Source organism: Osmerus eperlanus, chromosome 14, assembly GCF_963692335.1.
Source record: "Osmerus eperlanus chromosome 14, fOsmEpe2.1, whole genome shotgun sequence".
Taxonomy (NCBI): Eukaryota; Metazoa; Chordata; class Actinopteri; order Osmeriformes; family Osmeridae; genus Osmerus; species Osmerus eperlanus.
This window is the reverse complement of record NC_085031.1, coordinates 7,114,096-7,133,492: the sequence shown is the minus strand read 5'-3', so window position 1 is coordinate 7,133,492 and position 19,397 is coordinate 7,114,096. Positions and strand designations below refer to the sequence as shown.

The window sequence follows — 19,397 nt, the reverse complement described above, 5'->3', positions numbered from 1 at the left end:
TAGGTAAATCATTCCTCATTACTTTGAAAATGATTTAAAAAAATACTTTGTAAGGTAAGAATATTTTCTAATAAAAGCAACAGTTGATGATTACAAGGTTGGTTCACAAGCATTGGATATAATATTGTTATCTAGTGTAAGCACTGTGTTGTTAATTATGCACGCATTTGAAATCTCAGGTTATATAATCAATTATATTAATTTGACATGATTCATGTTTGTCCTGTACTGTTGTCTGGTGTAAAATCTATATATCAGATTATCTAGTGGTAGAGAATAACTATAGTAACATTTTGTACAAGGATTGTGGTTTTAAGACCTGACTAGAATGTGACAACTTATCTCAAACAGACTTTAATAGGACACGTTGACCATGCATACCAACCTTGTCACCGCCATGGAAGCCGCGCATAAAATCATTGCTGACCCTCACCTCTTTGTGTCAGATTGTGAAATTATTGTATTTTCCATTTGACCACATTGAAAATTTGAAACAAAATGTAGGAATGTAGAAATAGACTAAAAACACTGTGAAACTGCATCAAACATATTTTATTCTAGGAGTACATTGTGCATGGTACAACAATGGTCTGAACTCAACCATTTCACTTCCCTGAGTGGCCATGGGACTTGAAAACTATAACATAACTGACAAACAGAGAGAGCCTCCCTACAGTAACTGCTAACTGGCATTACTCACAAAGAATCCATGCAATATCTACAGCTCCGAGGCGACTACACCATTTTTCAACTACATGACTGGGCCAAACCATAGACTTAAAACCTACAATAACAACAAAAACTCTTTCTGTTCGAGTAATACAGAATTCTTACACAATGAAGCATATCTTATCAAACAAGACAAAAAATCCATACAGAACATTTAAATTCAAATAAAACTAACAGTGTGAGACATGGTGAAATGTGACGTATACAAACACATTTGCTGAATAAGCTTTCCTCAAGAACTATATGAACAAACAAGGCTGACAGAGTTGGTTAAGATGGAGACATTTCTAGACCTGAGCAAAATGCCGAACAATGAGCTCTGACTAAGAACCTAAAAACCAAAGCATATCAAACATCAACAATCACAGTAACACACTGTAACTTTGGCACAGTAACTTTTCTTATATCATTGTCTGGTGCAAAATATGTAAACATTCAAGAGATATAACATATATTTTGAAAACTATTTGGAATGTTTTATGGGGGAGGGCAATTGTAATGGTCAAGTGACAGGCCTTATTTGCCATGTGTATAGGACACCAAATAATACAAGGAGTCCAACCAGTTGCAAAGACATTGAGACCTCAAGTGTCATCATTTTTGACAGAACATTTAAAGAATTGACTTGTAATACTGTTTAAACACACACACAGAATACCACACTTTCCTTTAATAGATAGAAAAAGAGATTCCCAAAAGCAAGACGGCTACTGAAAGGGACTCCTAAACATGATTCCCGAGTAACTCCTGAGTACAACAAACTCTCATTTACCCTGTTAAGAACACCAATTTGTGCGACCCAAAGTAATGTTGGCTCTAACCTTTTTGTTGGCACATAAAGAATTAACAATAGCTGTGTTTTATCAAAGAGCAGTGTACACAGCATACTACATGTCATTTTTGCATTTATTCTTTATTATATATCCACTCCTACCCACACCTAGGCTGAGACAGTATGCATCATTCCCTTCTGATCTCCTCGGCATCTACAGATACGTCTGCAATAGAGATCAACTACAGTACAACAGCCTGGACCAATTACCCAGTCAGTTGATTGATTGAAATGCAAGAAATGCAAGTAAATGCCAAACTCTGTAGATAATACACCTAAAATATAACATAATCTCTTCCCTTCACTTGCATAATAAGACAGAAAATACAGACATGCAGATTCACGCGCATGTTGATATTAATGCCTCTAATAGAGGGCAAAAGTAGAAATCGAAGAAATAAACTCATGTGATGTTGGAAGATGTGTTTAAGAAGACATGTCCATTCTGGACATCATCTGGCCTTGAACAGTATAGCAAACCATGTTACATGTATTTTATAATACAAAATGTGGCAGATGCTGTGTTAATAATACAAATGAATAGTGATGTTGTCTTCACCAATACAGAACATACACTTGATCAACTTTCTCAAATTAATTATTTAAGTGGGAACCCCAAATATATTTTTTCTACAAATGAAATGGGAAGATAGCTACATTGCTAAGGATCAACACACTTGTAAATTACACTTACGCTTCGAAACAATTATTGGTTAATTTTGTGTAGCCTATTTGCAGGCGTGTGGCATGTTCCTTGCATAGATGAAAATACATTCAGATCTGTCATGTCATAAATACATTTAGGAAAAACATTCACGTTGCACATTACATTCATAAAGGGGCAAATAGGATTGGGGAGAGGAAGTTCCTGTCCTTTGCGGCTTGCCTTCAGGTGACCAGTTGGGTTTTCAGCAGACAGTGACAGGCCTGTTGTGCAAGGTAGGGTCCCTTCTCAGAGCTTGAGGCTTGATCTGCAGGAGTGCAGCACTGCCTTAAACAGTAGGGGGAGTTGTTCCAGTGGGAAATACACCAGTTTCCCTGGATGGACGGAGCATGGAGGAAACAACAAGAGCACTGAATTAAGAATCCAGCGCCACTCTTTGCAACTCCTATTTTATGAACGAACAGATATTCATCCCAATATTTTCCACACAACCCAACAGTATCTCTTGAGGCATACTGACCTGCGATGCAACGTATCTCTGGGAGGCACATCATGATCTCAGTGAAGCGTTTAGGTTGTTGTGGGTACTTGCACTCCATTAAGTCTTGGCACACATACCAGTAGCGCTTGTTAAGCTGTTCAAGCTGGGAAACGTTAATGAGCCCCCGGATATCTGATAAAATAATATTCAACAGAGACATTATTAAAAAAATGCTAAACTTCTATTCCATTGAAGAGAGATGGCTGTCAAGTTAAACACTGCAAAATAACAATACAGTATGCTGTTAAAGTGTTTTCTCAATCTAGGATGGATGCAGTGTATGAGTGATATTGAGAGTCAAACATACCTTGGTTGAGGAAGTTGATGGCTTTCATGCAGGCATATTCCTCGTTGCTAACATTCAGCTGATGGAACTTGTGGAACAGGTAAATCAATCTCTCCATTACATCCATTCCATCTTCGCTAAACCTGGCAGGATAGACAGAAACAGAGTAATTATGAATTCATTATGTTAGTGACTTCCTTGAGCCATGAGCTATTTGATCGGCACTAGAATTATACTAGCCCCAGTGTCTAAAACCACGATTGCCTCAAACCCCCAAACTCTGGTTAAACTCGTACTCTTTCAATTGGTCATCCAAGGGTGAGTATTTAGCGGTGACGGCTGCCAGGTCTCCAAAGATCTGTGCGCTGTATATGGTGAAGCTGGAGAGCAAGATGAGCTCCTGCCAGGTGGCACTGAGCAGGCGGGTGCAGTCCTCGATGGACAGCTCACAGAAGAAGGGGAGCTGCTTGATCCAAGAGATCTGACGGAACAGCAGCTCATCTGCCAGACGGCACAGCAGGGCAAAAAGCTCCACCTGGGTCACCCCGTACCTGGGTGAGATGTCGTGAGAGGAAGTGGAGAAGACAAAGGTGAGCTGGTTCTCAGAAGTGAGAGTGTTTTCCAGCTAGCAAACTAAAAAGGTTAATGGTTACCGGTCTTTAGGGCTTTCCAAGGAAAATGCTCAATCAAACAATCAAACACCACCAAAATACAGCAATGGTGCTGAACACAACTTTAAAACAACCTTCCAGCAACAGGAGCTGTGTGTCATGGAGACTCACCCAGCGTTTATCAGCATGGGGGTGCCCAGGGGCGCTAGGTCTTCAGCAGCCATCAGCTGTGACACCAGGGTCTGGGATTTGGGATACAGGCTGCGAGCAGGACTGGGAAAAGGGCCATACTGTTCCATGTACCCAAAAAGGTGCGGCAGAGACTGGTAGTGCAAGGGCACAAGGGTGCCAACATACTGTTCCTGGTAGGTAGCATTGTAGCTGCTGATGTCCATTGATCGACTGCAAAGAAATAAATGAATACATTGAAATTACCTTAAGGTGTCTTCAGAAAAGACACAACATCAGGTCCTCATACATACTAGCGAGAATTGAGCAATCATTCATCTGTTGGGTGAGTGAGCTGGTGACCCAGAGGGAAAGTCATAGAGGGAGAGTTGACCCTAAGTGTTAAGGACAGAATTTGTGGCACAGCAGCTTTTCAAATGGCTGTCGTTTTTACGGCAACAAACCCAGCGAAAAAGCAGAAGTGAAAAGAAACACAATTCTTCAAATTCTTGCATGTAAGTGCATTTCTATCCAGAACAAGATCATTTAGAATGTTGAGGAGAGTTACAATACATTATCTCTAAACAGGAAAGGTTAAATCCAACTATACTATTTTCTGTTGTAATATACTGAAGACAATATCTTATCTCTAGTACATTCCATGTGCTGTGCAGTCATGGCAAAGTGTCTGGAGCTCACCTGGATGACAGAGTGGACACTGGGGAAGGATGGTTGACCTCAGAGACACCGTTGTCTGGGGAACTCTGCTCGCTGTCCATGTTGTCTCCCCAAGAGTGTTCTGGAATATGGTTGTGTTCCTTAAATTCTTGGCCTGTCATAATGCGTTCAATTTCTTGGTGTGAAATCTGTAGGAAACAAACAAGCTGGAAAGTGAGGTCACTATCCATATTCCTTTGGCAATTGACACACCTTACCAATGTTAACTACACTGATTTGGAACAAATTACTTATATTCACAGCGTCCTTGACTTTACCATGTATTCATTAACAAATCCTATTCAACTAAAAATCTGTGACTATGGAGGATGAGTCACCAGCAGCTCAACAGTTCACATTGATTTGATTAGATATAGTGTTGAACAATTGTATTCACTCCGGAACACTGACTAACAGCTCAACAAAGCTTAGTATCCAATTGTAAGATAACATAACAATGAATGTGGTTTTCAAATAAATGTATATGATTAATTGACATTGTTTCAATATTTCATATTGCATAAATACTTTGTTTTGATGGATTGTTTAGGGAGAGTCAATGCTGAAAATCACAATCTATGACCTACTCATTTAAATATTTATGGAGATGGTCAAGTTTTGAGATAATGACATATTTTGGCCCAACTACACAGCACTTTGAAAAACTGTCTCCGTCTCCATCTCAAAACATGTCCTTTAGTCTGAGAATTTAGAATCTTTTTAAAAGTAGCATTTACTAATATTCTCACATCCACTACTAACTGCAAATATTTTATGTTCACCATTATAAAATATTTAAATCGGTAGACCTCTGTTTATGATTTCCTATTTAGTATGTGTAGACAATATATTAATACATATATTGTTCCATAGAAATAACATGCATTAACATGTTATGATTTATTGATGACACATACAGAATATACCCCTTTCAAATTAATTGTAATGAATGACTCTCTGTGAAGGCGTCCTAACCTTAGTCGCTTGAAAGACAGCCGACAACTTTGTGGAGGTGTTTTCATTTCTACCTGAGCAAAATGGTAATTTTGCTTAATGAGTTAACCTCACATCTATTATGAGATACAAGCATGGGTCAGTGAGCTGTGTTTTGAAAGGGCCCATTTCAATCTCTAGTGCAAGGACATAGAGGCAGGAGCTCCCAAAATCAGAATGCTCTTGTGTCATCATTTAATATGCAAAGAATGTTATCTAAAACCTTTTGCCAGATACACGTCAATAGAAACTGTGAGGTATTTCAAGTATTATTGAATGTCACAGCAATTTCTTTATGAAAAAAAGGTATGAAAAACGGGAGAAGATTTGACTAAATGGATTATCAGTCGATATAAATGTACAATCAATGTCAATAAGTAGGTAGTATAATTTGGGAACTTGTTTCAAGTGTCTGTTGAAAGTAATCTCAATAGATACAAGGTATTTGAGGCTATATTTTGAGGCAAACACTCCAACAGAACACCTGACAAGCATGTAACATAAATATCGACTTTCTAAAGCAAAAACTATTTTTCGGCACTGACAGGGAAGGTCTCCTCTCAGGGAAGGTTTTTTAAGCACTGACAAAAATCTGTACAAAAAAAACATTTTTCATTGTGTACCTGAATTTAAAAAACGGAATGTTGAGAGCTCTTAAGGGTTGGTTGCAATAAATAAATAAATACATAAGTATATGTAGCAGTGACCTTTGAGCCAATAGAGCTCAACCTGTATGCAGCCTTCAAAGACAGCAAGGTTGACAGCACTCCTTCCTGCCCTTAAACTATTGATCTAGTGTTGTCAGCTGGACATACTTGCATAGACGGTGTGTCCAGTAGGACAAAGCATGGTAAAGCATTAAGATAAAAGTATTGTACCTGGAATATATATTTGTATTCATTCAAAGTACGTGGATGCTAAACATACCTGAACAGGCCCAATGGTTTTATTTCTCCCTCCTGGCATCCCATCCTCCCTGATTGCTGTATGGAGGTAATTAATGTTACAAAAGCTATACAAATAAAGTAGAATGCAAGGACACATTTCATGTAGATTAGTATTCATTTCCATTCCATTATAAAGTGGACTATAGGCTGGTTGGCAACCTCCCCATAGCAATAAGTTGTAAACACACAAGATTTTCCCTCTCTCTAGGCCATGCAATAGATGTATCCATTGATACACCCCCGCACCCCAAATACTTATAAAAATGATGAACTATCAAGGTAAAAGCCTTTGACTAGCAAACTTAAAAGTATTTGCACAGGCCAGTGGTTCTCCGACTGTAACGCTAGTGGTATGTGGAGCTCTCCTTGGTGGAACCAATGACAGTTACTTACTTATTTTTACAGTAAAAGTATTTATTTTTAGATTAATAAACCATGTAAATATTCTTCACCAGCAAATATGCTGAAAGTTTGAACCACTGTGCCCCCCCCCATAATTTTAGTTTTTTTATTTCCTTATAACAGTATTCCTATCAGAGTTTCATTAAAGACTTAGAATTTTACTTGTGAGGTAGGAATTTGTGTCAGTTCTTAAACAGAAGCAAGAGAGGACATTTGTTTTTACAAGGTACCTTTAAATGACTGTATAGTTTTGGATTGCACAACCTGTCAAAGGGACATGGCGCCCTCTCTTGGCAGGAGATTCACAAGAAAAAGAAACTAATTTATAAAGCACGTACTGTATTCTTTCTTTTTTAAATATAAAATGATTGCCTTATGTTTTTTCTTATCCAAAATAAAATGTAAAACATATTAGTAAGGTAGCACTACAAAGCTTCACATTGATAATCTCTGCAATTTGAAACTGGCCTTCATCTAACTAGTGTAGAAGCAGGATTCAGATCCTAACATCATATTTACATAAACTCATACCAACTGAAATAAATGGGATTGTAACAGATGGGTTTGTTCTTTTATGACAGGCCTTGTTTGAAAACGAAAATGTTCAATATATTTTAGATGTCTTTAGGACAGGGCAGCCCATCAGACAAGGAGTTTGGAGCTGTTACTTGTCATGTCTGCCTTTAGGGGTCACTGCAGGAACTTTCATCAGCTCAGACCATGACATACTAGGGTCTTAGAGATATGGTAGGAATTTACACATACTTGTGGAATGGAACAATTGTTTGACGTTTTTGAAAAGGTTAACCATGTTGGTTCAAATGCAGTCACAAGCTATACTTCTAATGAGGACTGCTAGTCTTGGATTAGAGTGCGTTCTTTATTAAATTCCCTTGGAGTCACCCCCATTTCATAAACAGACCCATCTTATTTTCAAGAAAACAGAAATACTGTGTGCATCATAGCCATTAAAAACCTCACAGAGTACACAACTAAAGTGGATTATCTGCACAAACTGTTAAAGGTGTTGAAACTGAATACTTTCTGGTGTTCGTCATGCTTGTAATGCCATTAAGATCTGATAAAGCCCTGAAGTTTTGGTCTAATTCCAGTTTCTGCCTCAAGGGCTGGATGAACCAGCGTGTTTGGGCCTCCTCCCCTCTCAAGCATGCAGGATGCATAGCAATATATTTGCATATCAGAAATCAAAGAAAACATTTAGCTTCCTTTTTCTTGGGCTCTGCAAATGACTCTTGTTATCTTCTTATCTTAAGCTGGGATCAAAGACAGACTGGTAAATAAAGAATAACAAAGGAGATGAAGAACCAGTTCTACATTGTCTTCAAGGATCTCGATAAGGATAAGTTCGTTCATGGCGTCTTGAAGTTAAAATTGTTAATAACCCCCGTGTGTAAAAATGTCATCTCTGCGACAGTCACAATCTTCTTGCAGTTTAGCACAATAATCACAGTAACTGATGCTAATGTTACAGTGTCTATTGCATGAAGTCGGAAAGGAAGTCTTACGCGACCATGCAACTGAAAAGACGTGAAAAACGTTGCCACTGCGCTCTTTAGTTGAAATCACAACTGTTATCATTTGAGCAATAAAAAGAAATAGGGCAGATGGAGGACATACCAATGATGAGAACATGGAGGACCAGTGGGCTTGACATGCGGTGTCACTTTCAATAGGTCACCACGACATGAATGTCAACTTGAGTTAGATCTGTACAAACAAGCGATTGTTTGTACAGATCAATCACCTTGATAGAATGGAACTGAAATTGATGTTAACAGGCTCTCCCAGGTACATAGGACTATAGTCTTCCAGGTAACAGCCTGCCAGCCTTTGTTATTGTCATTATCATTATTATCACCGTCATCCCTGCTGGCCTAATGGTACTTTTTCCCACTAGTGTTTCCATGTGCATCTCCAGATGAGGTCCCCTCAAATTCAGTCCTCTGTCTTTCACTCCATCCTCACATCTCTTCACCTGTCTGTCTCCATCTCCCTCTAAATCTGTACCCTCTTGTCAATCTCTTCATTTGAATCTCACTGTGTTTTTCGGCAGATCCCATCCTACATACACAAAGCCTCTCTCTTTCTCCTGTAGGCAATGATTAGGAGAATGTTCACATGGGCAGTCAATGCTGCAGTTGGAAATGTGATTTTTTCAAAGAGAGCTACTAAATTTTGAAGCCAGTTTGATAACTAGTACTGATAACTATCTGGGAACTAGTTGCAAATGAATGTCAAACGTCGATGTTGTGGTGCATTAAGAGCTGAAGGAGATGCACAGTGGGGAAGACCTGAAAGGACTGAATAGAATAAACTTAGTCTATTCTTCAACATATACGAATGTTTAAGATGAGGTATTCTAATGCAGAGAAATCTACACATTTAACTGACAATTTTAAGTTACAACTAGCCTCAATCTCCCTTACGTGTGCCCTTGAAATAGACAATTCTTTCCTCAGATTAGAGTAAGTAGCTAATTGCCCTTCAAACGATTGCTTTTTGATCGCCTACAATTGCCGTTCTGTAAACAGATAAATGTAAATACTAAATACAAAGCAGGTTGTGCAGGATTGTTCGAAGTTAATGATCACACAGCTTCACAAAAACTGATGGCACCCTTGTTTGGCCCATTCTTGCTTAGCCTACTATATTAAAACAATTTGGGTGCACATTTGATACCGTTTGCACGTATATGTACCTTTGCGGTTCATGCCCATCTGAAGACACTTGAGAAGGCGGCAGTACTGGCAGCGGTTGCGCTGCTTGCGTGACATCTCGCAGTTCTTGTCTCGGCTGCAGCGGTAGACGCGCTTGTTGCAGATGCTGCGCTTGAAGAAGCCCTTGCAGCCCTCGCAGGAGATGATGCCGTAGTGCAGGCCTGTGGCGCGGTCACCACAGATGAGGCAGGAGCGCGAGTCAGCCTGGCCACCTGAAGGAAGGAAGGAAGGAAGGAAGGAAGGGAGGAAGGAAGGAAGGAAGAGAAATATGTTACATTTCAGGGTCAAAGTCAAATTAAATTAAATGCATTTTGATCAATCAACTGTTTACTAATGAATCTGATATAATTGTGTTCGAGAAACATACAGAGAACAAAAACTATGGAAAACACATTGATGCCATTTCAATATTTCATGTTACAAATTGTAACAGTATTAACACATGTTGTCAGTGGATGAGCAAGGTCTGAAGTCTCTACATGTTTTACTTTCATTATATAAGGTTACTATGATAACCCATATTAGTTATACACTATTTTCTTCCACATAATTTGTATTTTCTCTCCATAAATTGAAGTCATTTATGAACTGTGCTAGTCTTTCCTAAAGGGAGACACACAACTGTCAGACCATTACACCAAGATGAACTGTATGAGCTAACTGTGTGTTTGCATTCAAGTGGTGGACCACACGGTTGTGTTTATCAAACACACACAGCTTTCACAGTTAGAACAGCACTTCCAACAACATGCACTCAATAACAGGATTCAAACTGTAGTCTCAAACGGCCAATCTACTGTAGAAAAGCTGCTGTTCTGTTCTGGAGATCTTTCTTTAATCCGCTTATAAGCAGTTGTGCCCTCTGAGACCAAATACAAATCTGAACCTGGGTGCATATTTCATTAAATGTGGTTACCAAATCATTTGTATAAATAGACAGTGATATATTGTGTTCATAACTATGTAACTTGTGCACTGCAAATGAGTGTTTTGGTGTGTTTCACGACCATGACATTGCATCACTGTTTCAGCTGCACGGGTCTGCTGTGCCTCCACTCTCCCAGGTGTCTCTATCTTACATTCACCATTTTGTGCCAAGTGGAGTTGCATGGCTGGGAGCGGTGGGGGGCTGTCACCTCCGATAGGATGCGTGTGTCCCTACTGTGTGCTGACAGAATCGGGCTGAGGAACCAGTTGAATACCACGATGCCTGTGGAATCTCACCCTGCTTTCGGCATCAAGAGCAGGACATAAGAGGGAAGAAGATCAACATTTTAAAAAGCCATGCTGTCTTCTATTTGTTATTTTATTTTTACAATCCTAAAGATGATCTTGGCTGCTTCCACATATTATTATCTGAATTTGTTAGGCTGCTGACAAGTATTTATTCATTCTCTACTCCTTCGTAAGGCTAGGATAAGTAAGTGCTGTTCTAACTGTGAAAGCATGCACAGAGGGGTCATTTCTCTGTCTACTGTAGGAACTGCAAGGTGTCAACAAATGCATTAACATTCTAACTATGAGCTTTTGCCTGTCTTCAGCCTTCGCAAACAATTGTATGTTTGTTTTGCTTAGGACCACCAACCCATTGGATGTCCATTTTTGGAGCGTGAGGTGGGCTGGATTTCAAGGTTTTCTCTGCAAACACTTTCAGTGGTCACGATTCCTAATTTTCACAAAAATAACTGGCACCTACACTTATCATGCAAAACAGTCGCTATTTTGGAGTGTGGTGGGGGTGTGGGTGAGAGGAGTTAATGGGAACCACTTGCGAGGTGTGGTTCCTGTGTGGTGGAATGAGGATTTAGGAGGTGAAAGTTGTACTTGAGCAAATCTAAGTTTTACTGAAGTTGTAAAACCTGAAAGCAGGATGAGCATGGTGCTCAGTTGGTTTTTCATATGTATTTCAATCATTCTGTGTACCGTGTGGAAGTGATAGAGTGTGTGTTGTTCTGTAAGCATACTCATACCCGGCGCGCACACACGCAGACAGCATCAAGATTCATCAACTGATGACTGTGGGACATGTAGGAGCACTACGTGAGTCAAGCTCCCTTCAAATCCCTACACTCACCATGTACTGGCCTCCCAAGGGTCGAGGATCTGGCACGGACATGTCATTTTCCTAATACATATAATACGTCTTCAAACCAGGTCAAGATGACTCCACCGTCATCTGCCCAGGATGTAAAGAGGGGATTTAAATCTCTTGAAAACTATTCTTATGACCTTCTATCTTAAATAAAAAAAACTGGGGAAGGATGTGACACTACAGCTTATTTGACAATCTGCTGAGAAGGATTTTAAGAATGACACCAATCCAAAAATAGGTTCACTTATAATCCTGCAGCAAGACTAACTGGATGAAATGAATGAACAACTTTCTTTTCAGGACAACAGCTTACTGTAGCTAGCCCGCACACTTTGGCCTAGTTTTACCCCATGTCTGTATTTATTTGTCCATTTGACAAGCCAATGGATTCTTTCTAATTTTTATTTCATTTATTTTGGGAGGATGAACAGTTCTGTTTTAGGTATGGAAATATATGTATAGCTGGCTTGTGCGCCTGTATCACACACATCATAGTACTTCACGTTCTTCGAGGATGAGGAGCTCAGAAAAGAAGAACTATAAGTGCTTGTGAAATCTTTAACAGAATAATCCCCGAACCTCCAACATTAAAATCCTCCAAGCATCAAGTCAGGAATTAAAGCCCAGGCCTTTTGCCTCTTTTTACTCAACCTGCACATCTCTGTAGCAGAAGAATGAGCTCAATCTGAGAACCTCCACCATCCATTCATCAATGTTTCCCATCCTCCATCTCACTGCGAGGGTCGTGGGCGTTATAGATACAAAAAAAGCACATACTTTGCACGAGTAAACACATAAACACTTATATCCCTCTATAGAAGCTGTACAGAACTGTTCTGTCATTTCTATGTGGCGCAAAGGGTTAAAAAAGACAGCTGAAATAAAATAAAAAAGCCTGCATTGGCAAAAAGCGAGAGTCAAAGCAGATGGAAGTAGAAAAAAAAGTGTGTGTGTATTTTGTGAGTGTGTGTGACATATGGCATAAGAGCAGTGTGTGTGAGTTCAGAGCAGAGACAAAGCAAAATGGCACAACCCTGCAATGATTATGATATCGGCGAAACATGGCTGCCAATCCTCTTACTTGCAGGTCAGTGAGCTGTTAAATAGGACAGAGTTTCTGCCTAGGTCTCTGGAGGGCAAGAGAGTGTGTGTGTTGAGGCATAACGGGGCAAGCTCACATACTGTACGGATGGTCTCAGCTGCAATGCTATGGGCCTAACACACAGGGGACACCTACAGCCGGTGTGTGTGTGTGTGCACGTGTGTGTGTGTCAAAGGGCATGATCCTAAAAACAGTAGACACAATGCATACATTCCTCTTACCAGATATGTGATTCATGTCTGTCCACTAAAATGTTTCAAGACTTCTCTACTTGCAGAAACAAGTAAGTGACTGGATAGGAGTAAGCCCCCAACAAAGGAATGCCAGCTCTGTCAGTTAACCGTGACCCCACCCGCATTTGGCCAAGTCTTTACTACCATAGCTGCTTGTGCTGCTTCTGTATCCTCGGTTTCAATCCCATATTAATGTTGATGCAGTTATAGGCAGTTATGTATGTATTTCCTTGTCATTTAGACAAATATGCATCTAATTGCATTGCTAAATCTGTTAAAGTGAGTTTGTACAAAATATAGAACTGTACTAAATGTATTCTCAATAGTTGTTCATCTGACAATATCATTTTTTTACCAGCAACATTTTCACGCTGAAATTGACATTTGGAGCATATCTAGCTGTGTTGAACTGACTTGCAAAGGTCAGGATCCAAACTGAGCTGCTAATCTATATCAATATGTACAAAAGAATTTTTTGCATCCTAGTAAAGTAAGTGATAAAATATAGAACTGTACTAAATGTATTCTCAATAGTTGTTCATCTGACAATATCATTTTTTTACCAGCAACATTTTCACGCTGAAATTGACATTTGGAGCATATCTAGCTGTGTTGAACTGACTTGCAAAGGTCAGGATCCAAACTGAGCTGCTAATCTATATCAATATGTACAAAAGAATTTTTTGCATCCTAGTAAAGTAAGTGCAACTACAATGACAAAAAATAACAAATACTGACTGTATAGTGTAAAAGGGTGTAACTTGGTGGTATCACAATAGAGCTGGTGCTGCTTTGAAGGGACAAATGGTGTCAATACCAATGAGGTATGTGTGTGTGTGTGTGCCTCTGGCTCGATTATCTTGAGAACAGGTCATTTTTTCTACCCATTAGGAGGTCAACTTGCTACCAGCAGGTACTGCACTTGCGCACAGCATGGTTAAGGTGAGCCCTCTCTGTAGAAAAATCTGATTAGGTAGCAAAAAATGGCAGAACACCGGACACTGTTTAAAGTTAGCCAGGTGTATTTCTCATGACCTAAGACCTAAGATGTTTAGTTAAGTAGTTTGTAAGAAACACTAAGCACTGGAGCCGTGGATCTCACGAAAATGGGCACTGCAATAACCAACAATGGGCACTTCACTAGTTCACTTCAACTAGTGCACAGTGCCCGTGATGCACACAGCGATTAAGATGTTGGTGAGACACACACACACACAGATTCCTGAAAGTATAGATAAATTATAGTATAGTATAGATTCAAGCAACTTTATAATCACATGATAATGTCCGACCCTGCTTCTTGCAAACTAAAAGGGGAAAAATGCGCATTTTAGTTTGAAGCTCAACCTTGTGACGTCATTATACACCAAGTGAGAGACTACAGCCAGAGTGCATGTGTGTGTTTGTGTGTGTGTGTGTGTGAGAGAGAGAGAGAGAGAGAGAGAGAGAGAGAGAGAGAGAGAGAGAGAGAGAGAGAGAGAGAGAGAGAGAGAGAGAGAGAGAGAGAGTAAGAGAGAGGGCTACTAGTGTTGGTCTTGGTGGGGTCAACGTAAGGCCTCATGACAGCTGTGTTAAATCACTTCACTAGGGTGTGAGAAGTCACAATGCTTGCACTCAACCTCATCTTGAACTCCACGTCAGTTTTACGGCCCTCCCCTCCCCCATGAGTCCTGTTAAAGGCCACATTGTTTTCCATGGGGTCAGTCCCGGTGCCATTCCAAACTTTAAAGCAATCAGGAAATGCAACTCGGGCATTTTAAGGGGTGGGGGTGGCGGGGTTAGGGGGGAGGAGATGTAGAGCTCAATGGATTGCTGGTTTTTCTTTTTACAAAAAACAGCTGTTAGTCCACAATTCTCTCAAGTTCTGTCCTTCTAACCATCAGTAACTACATATCTTTTGGGGGGGATTCTGATTTAGGGAAAGGTCTGTGTAACGTGAGCTGTCTACTCACTGCCTGTGGGCGAAAGAAACTGTGCTGTCTTTAGAGGTAATGAAACTGAGGTTTACCGCCTCAGATGAAATTTGTACTTGAGGATTTGAATCATACAGAATGACTGTAAACCAAAAGCAGAATGAAAACAATGGGTACAAAATATCCATCCACTTATATTGTACCACAAGGCTCATTGTGAAACAAAGGATGTCAAGCTTTTTCGCAGTGTGTTAGATCTCCATCCCCCCTGGGACGAGAAAGAAGTGCCTTTACATCTTATTAAGACAGCTTGAATGTCTTGTTAGTTTCAGCTCATTAACAGGTCAGCTGCATTTAGTTGAAAAGTATTTTAAGGGCAGGCCTGTCAACATACTATTAAGGAACTATCAACATTTAAAAATGTTGTCAAATGTAATTTGGGTTGATGGGATACAACATAATATAAACAGCGCTTTCCTTTCCCATACTGCCTACATTCCCGACATTGGTAAATTATAATAAATAGCAAATGTATGCTTACCTTCAGGCATATTATTTCTGCACAGTCCAGCTAAAGAATCAGGGTGTACAGGATATAACGAGTGTTTCAAAAATAGCTTTTAACCAAGGCTTTCAATTGATTTATCTGTGTACAATCTCTCCCTGAAAGCTTTACCTGTGGTCCCTGTTTACAACTGACACAATACATTCCAGAAGGATCTTATCTATGGTTCTCTGGGGAATCTGATGGACAGCAATCATTCAAAGAGACTTACAAAATATATATGACATGCACACCAAGCACCTGCCTTTGCCTGTTTAGAAGAGTAGCCTAGTTCTGCTTATGTGAAGCGAAAGAGGAAGACAAATATATACCATATATCAAGAAATTAGGAAAGCTAAGAGCTGCACTCAGCTTTGGCAGACAGACATAAGCATTGCGCACACTCATGCAGTACATCTACCATACTTTAAAATACCACACTCATGCAGTACATCTACCATACTTTAAAATACCACACTCATGCAGTACATCTACCATACTTTAAAATACCACACTCATGCAGTACATCTACCATACTTTAAAATACCACACTCATGCAGTACATCTACCATACTTTAAAATACCACACTCATGCAGTACATCTACCATACTTTAAAACACCACACTCATGCAGTACATCTACCATACTTTAAAATACCACACTCATGCAGTACATCTACCATACTTTAAAATACCACACTCATGCAGTACATCTACCATTCTTTAAAACACCACACTCATGCAGTACATCTACCATACTTTAAAACACCACACTCATGCAGTACATCTACCATACTTTAAAATACCACACTCATGCAGTACATCTACCATACTTTAAAATACCACACTTATGCAAACAAGGATTGATGTAGAAAGGGAGGCAACACGTTTCACTTTGGCAGTGAAATGAAGTGAATCAAGTTAAAGAGGAATATAAGTGAGTGAGTCAGCAAATAAAAAGACACAGTCAGTAACAATTGATTTGATCATCTCATTTCATTAACCTTTATATTCCGAACATATATATGCAAGACTGAGGCCTCTTTTAACAGTGTAACAAGTTGAGAAGGGGGAGAGTGTGAAGAAAGGGTAAAGGGAGGTTGGCACAGCTGTACGTTCCAATGATTCTTAAGACGATTTTAATGTGCTCTGTGGAGCCAGGGCAACCCCTCATCACACACACCCACACGTGCACACACACCCCACACGTGCACACACCCCACACGTGCACACACACCCACACGTGCACACACACCCACACGTGCACACACATCCACACGTGCACACACACCCACACGTGCACACACACCCACACGTGCACACACATCCACACGTGCACACACACCCATACGTGCACACACACACTCATGCCACCACATACTGCTTACATTGCCATTACAAAAACCTTTTCCAGATGGGCTCAACAGACCAAAACAACCAAATCCCAAAATGTTCCCCTTCCATCCACTCTCTCTCTCTCTCTCTCTCTCTCTCTCTCTCTCTCTCTCTCTCTCTCTCTCTCTCTCTCTCTCTCTGAAACACAGAACATAATGTCTCAACTGTTTGACTGGATGCTGTTAAGTGTACATAAAACACCTAATGCTGTCAAATCTGCTGTAATTCATCAATAGGAAATTGACATTGACAATCTCTGTGAAACAAGACTGGTCCTTGCAAAACTTGCATTCCCTAATACATGTATGCACATTCACATATGTCCATGCACACCCAAACTCACTCATGTAATTGGACAGAAATGTGTAATTGGACAGACATTTCAAGCTGAATTTCTTGACAGAACCTTCCTAATGTTAAGGATTATTATTGTAATAATAATATTACATTGGACACAAGCAGCAGACATGATTACCGCATGTCCCAGCAGCACAATTGAATGATAGGGTTATTACTTGGGACCCCAACCCTTACCTTCCCATGTATCCATTGCATACTGGTCCTTATCTCCCAATGGTCATCTGGAAACCATCCACACAGGTAGTGTATGTCCACTCACTCACTCTTCACTGTACACGCAAAGTCCACTGTAAGAGATTAGACCTCATGACCTTTGCATTTCTCCCTATCTGTCTTTCTATCTATCCCCTCTCTAACTCTTATTTCCTGTGTCCTCTGTCCAGTTCCACTGGGATCTCTGCGGCTCTTTCACCTCCTGGTCGCTGTCCATGGATAGCCCGCAAAAGTGAGGAGGCGGTTTACAGGCCAGTTTGTCATGTGACCTCCGGACACAAGCCATTGGGGTCATGGCTCAGGCCATAGCACCATGGGGAGGAGTGTGTGTTGTGAAAGTGGGTGTATGGATGGTGGTTATCTGAGTGGGACTGATAGCCTTTTTTCCCCGGCTGTTAAAACAATGCCCCACCTCCAACCAAATTCTTCTGTTCCCCTCCCCCATGCCTAACTTCCCTACTTCTTTTGCACACACGAGTGTGTGTGTCTGTTTTATAACACACTTACATACAAAAAGAAACACATCTTTAAAATGAGGCCCAAGATACTGCTGAGTTTATATAATACAATTTGTGAATTTTAGATGATCGAAGTAGGTGAGATGATGACAAGTTCTCAATTGTCAAGACACACACAATACTACAATGAGGATGTTACTACCACCAGATGTTACTACCACCAGATGTTACTACGACAGCAGATTAGCAGAGATATAGACAGCATCTGGTTAACAAAAAAACCTTGCTTTCTCTGTGCAACTTTTATAACTGAAACTAAATCCAGTTAACATTTGAAATAACTGTTTTGTGTTTCTTTCTTAGACAGCACATTGCTTTTACACAACGAGTGGGTCATTGTGAATATTTAATTTGATCCAACTCTCAATATTTATTTTATTTTATTATCAGAATTCAGATCAATTTAGGTTTGCAAGGAAACCAAATTCTCAAAATGTCTCACCATAATAGCTTTTCCTAAGGAATTATCAGGGTGTCCGTCTGCATCACATACTGCCAATTTAGTTCTTTATTTTTCACAGCAGCCATTTTGTCTATGGCTCAACTAGGTTCATGCAGGGGTGTCGATGCATCACATGTCCCACTGTGGAATGTTTGCTCGCTTGTTTAGTGCCACAAATGACACAGCATCCATACCCACAGGCCACACTTGACCTTTGACATGCTGTGACCCTAAGATCTTTGGCGTCTCTCGACAATGACACAAACAACTGAAAGGTTTGACCTTTAAAGTGGATACCATGGATGTTCAATAAAAGAAAGTGGCAAAAAAACAAAACAGCAAAATGGCTGCCAAAATGAGACACTTTGAGCTTCACTTCCTACTCTTCCACATTTTTTCACCTTGATATCTACCATTTGTTTTGTCCTGCTCCCTTTCCTTCTTTAAATGTCTACAATGATATGAAGGGAAAGAGGAGTATAAAAAAAAACAAGCAGTGAAGATGTATTTTCTCCAGTTTAAGAAACTGCACAATGATGTTCTGCACACTGGTCTGCTGAAAAAACCAAGGGCTTGGTGATGTTTTTTTCATCTCAGTTTCAAGAAGAGCTAGAAAGTAACACGAAACAGAGTAAGCTGTGTGCCAAACTACTCAAAGTGGCCTAGGCTGGGTTCACCCAAACTATTTATTTGTTTCATAGTTTTGTAATAATAATGATAATAGTTTAACAATTCCCTCCATTAATCATCCTTGATTACAATGGTTCCGCTCAAAACTGGTGGACAAGCAGATTGGTTCACTATGATTGCACCAAGTTTCCAGGAATCCTGATTGGAACAGGTTAAAGAACCAGAGCTAGATTGGTGGAAAAGGGCTGAACGAGGACTATTTGCCTGTATATGATTCTGAATTGACTCTGAACATGCACTGTGCTAATTCTGCCTTAAGAGGGCGAC

General features: G+C 40.0%; 1 protein-coding gene across 1 annotated transcript; it reads right to left on the bottom strand.

The window, feature by feature from the left end:
* Positions 1-1,541: 1,541 nt before the first annotated feature.
* On the bottom strand, positions 1,542-17,697 carry LOC134033883 (nuclear receptor subfamily 6 group A member 1-A-like). The gene is made up of 9 exons (XM_062478168.1): positions 17,625-17,697; positions 9,610-9,840; positions 6,469-6,524; positions 4,531-4,697; positions 3,835-4,065; positions 3,349-3,603; positions 3,074-3,195; positions 2,746-2,898; positions 1,542-2,599 (listed from the first exon to the last, which is right to left on the bottom strand). Exons 1-9 carry the CDS (start codon positions 17,695-17,697, stop codon positions 2,514-2,516), a joined length of 1,374 nt encoding a protein of 457 aa, XP_062334152.1. The 3' UTR covers positions 1,542-2,513.
* Between the last annotated feature and the right edge of the window lie 1,700 nt (positions 17,698-19,397).

What these genes read in the sequence shown, in the direction of transcription:
- LOC134033883 (XM_062478168.1), bottom strand. Translation starts at nt 17,697, where the DNA reads ATGGACAGCGACCAGGAGGTGAAAGAGCCGCAGAGATCCCAGTGGAAC. An exon ending in AAACCATTGGGCCTGTTCAG is followed by an intron (nt 4,698 to 6,468) that starts GTATGTTTAGCA and finishes TGTTTCCTACAG; the next exon opens with ATTTCACACCAAGAAATTGA. An exon ending in CATCAACTTCCTCAACCAAG is followed by an intron (nt 2,899 to 3,073) that starts GTATGTTTGACT and finishes TTATTTTATCAG; the next exon opens with ATATCCGGGGGCTCATTAAC.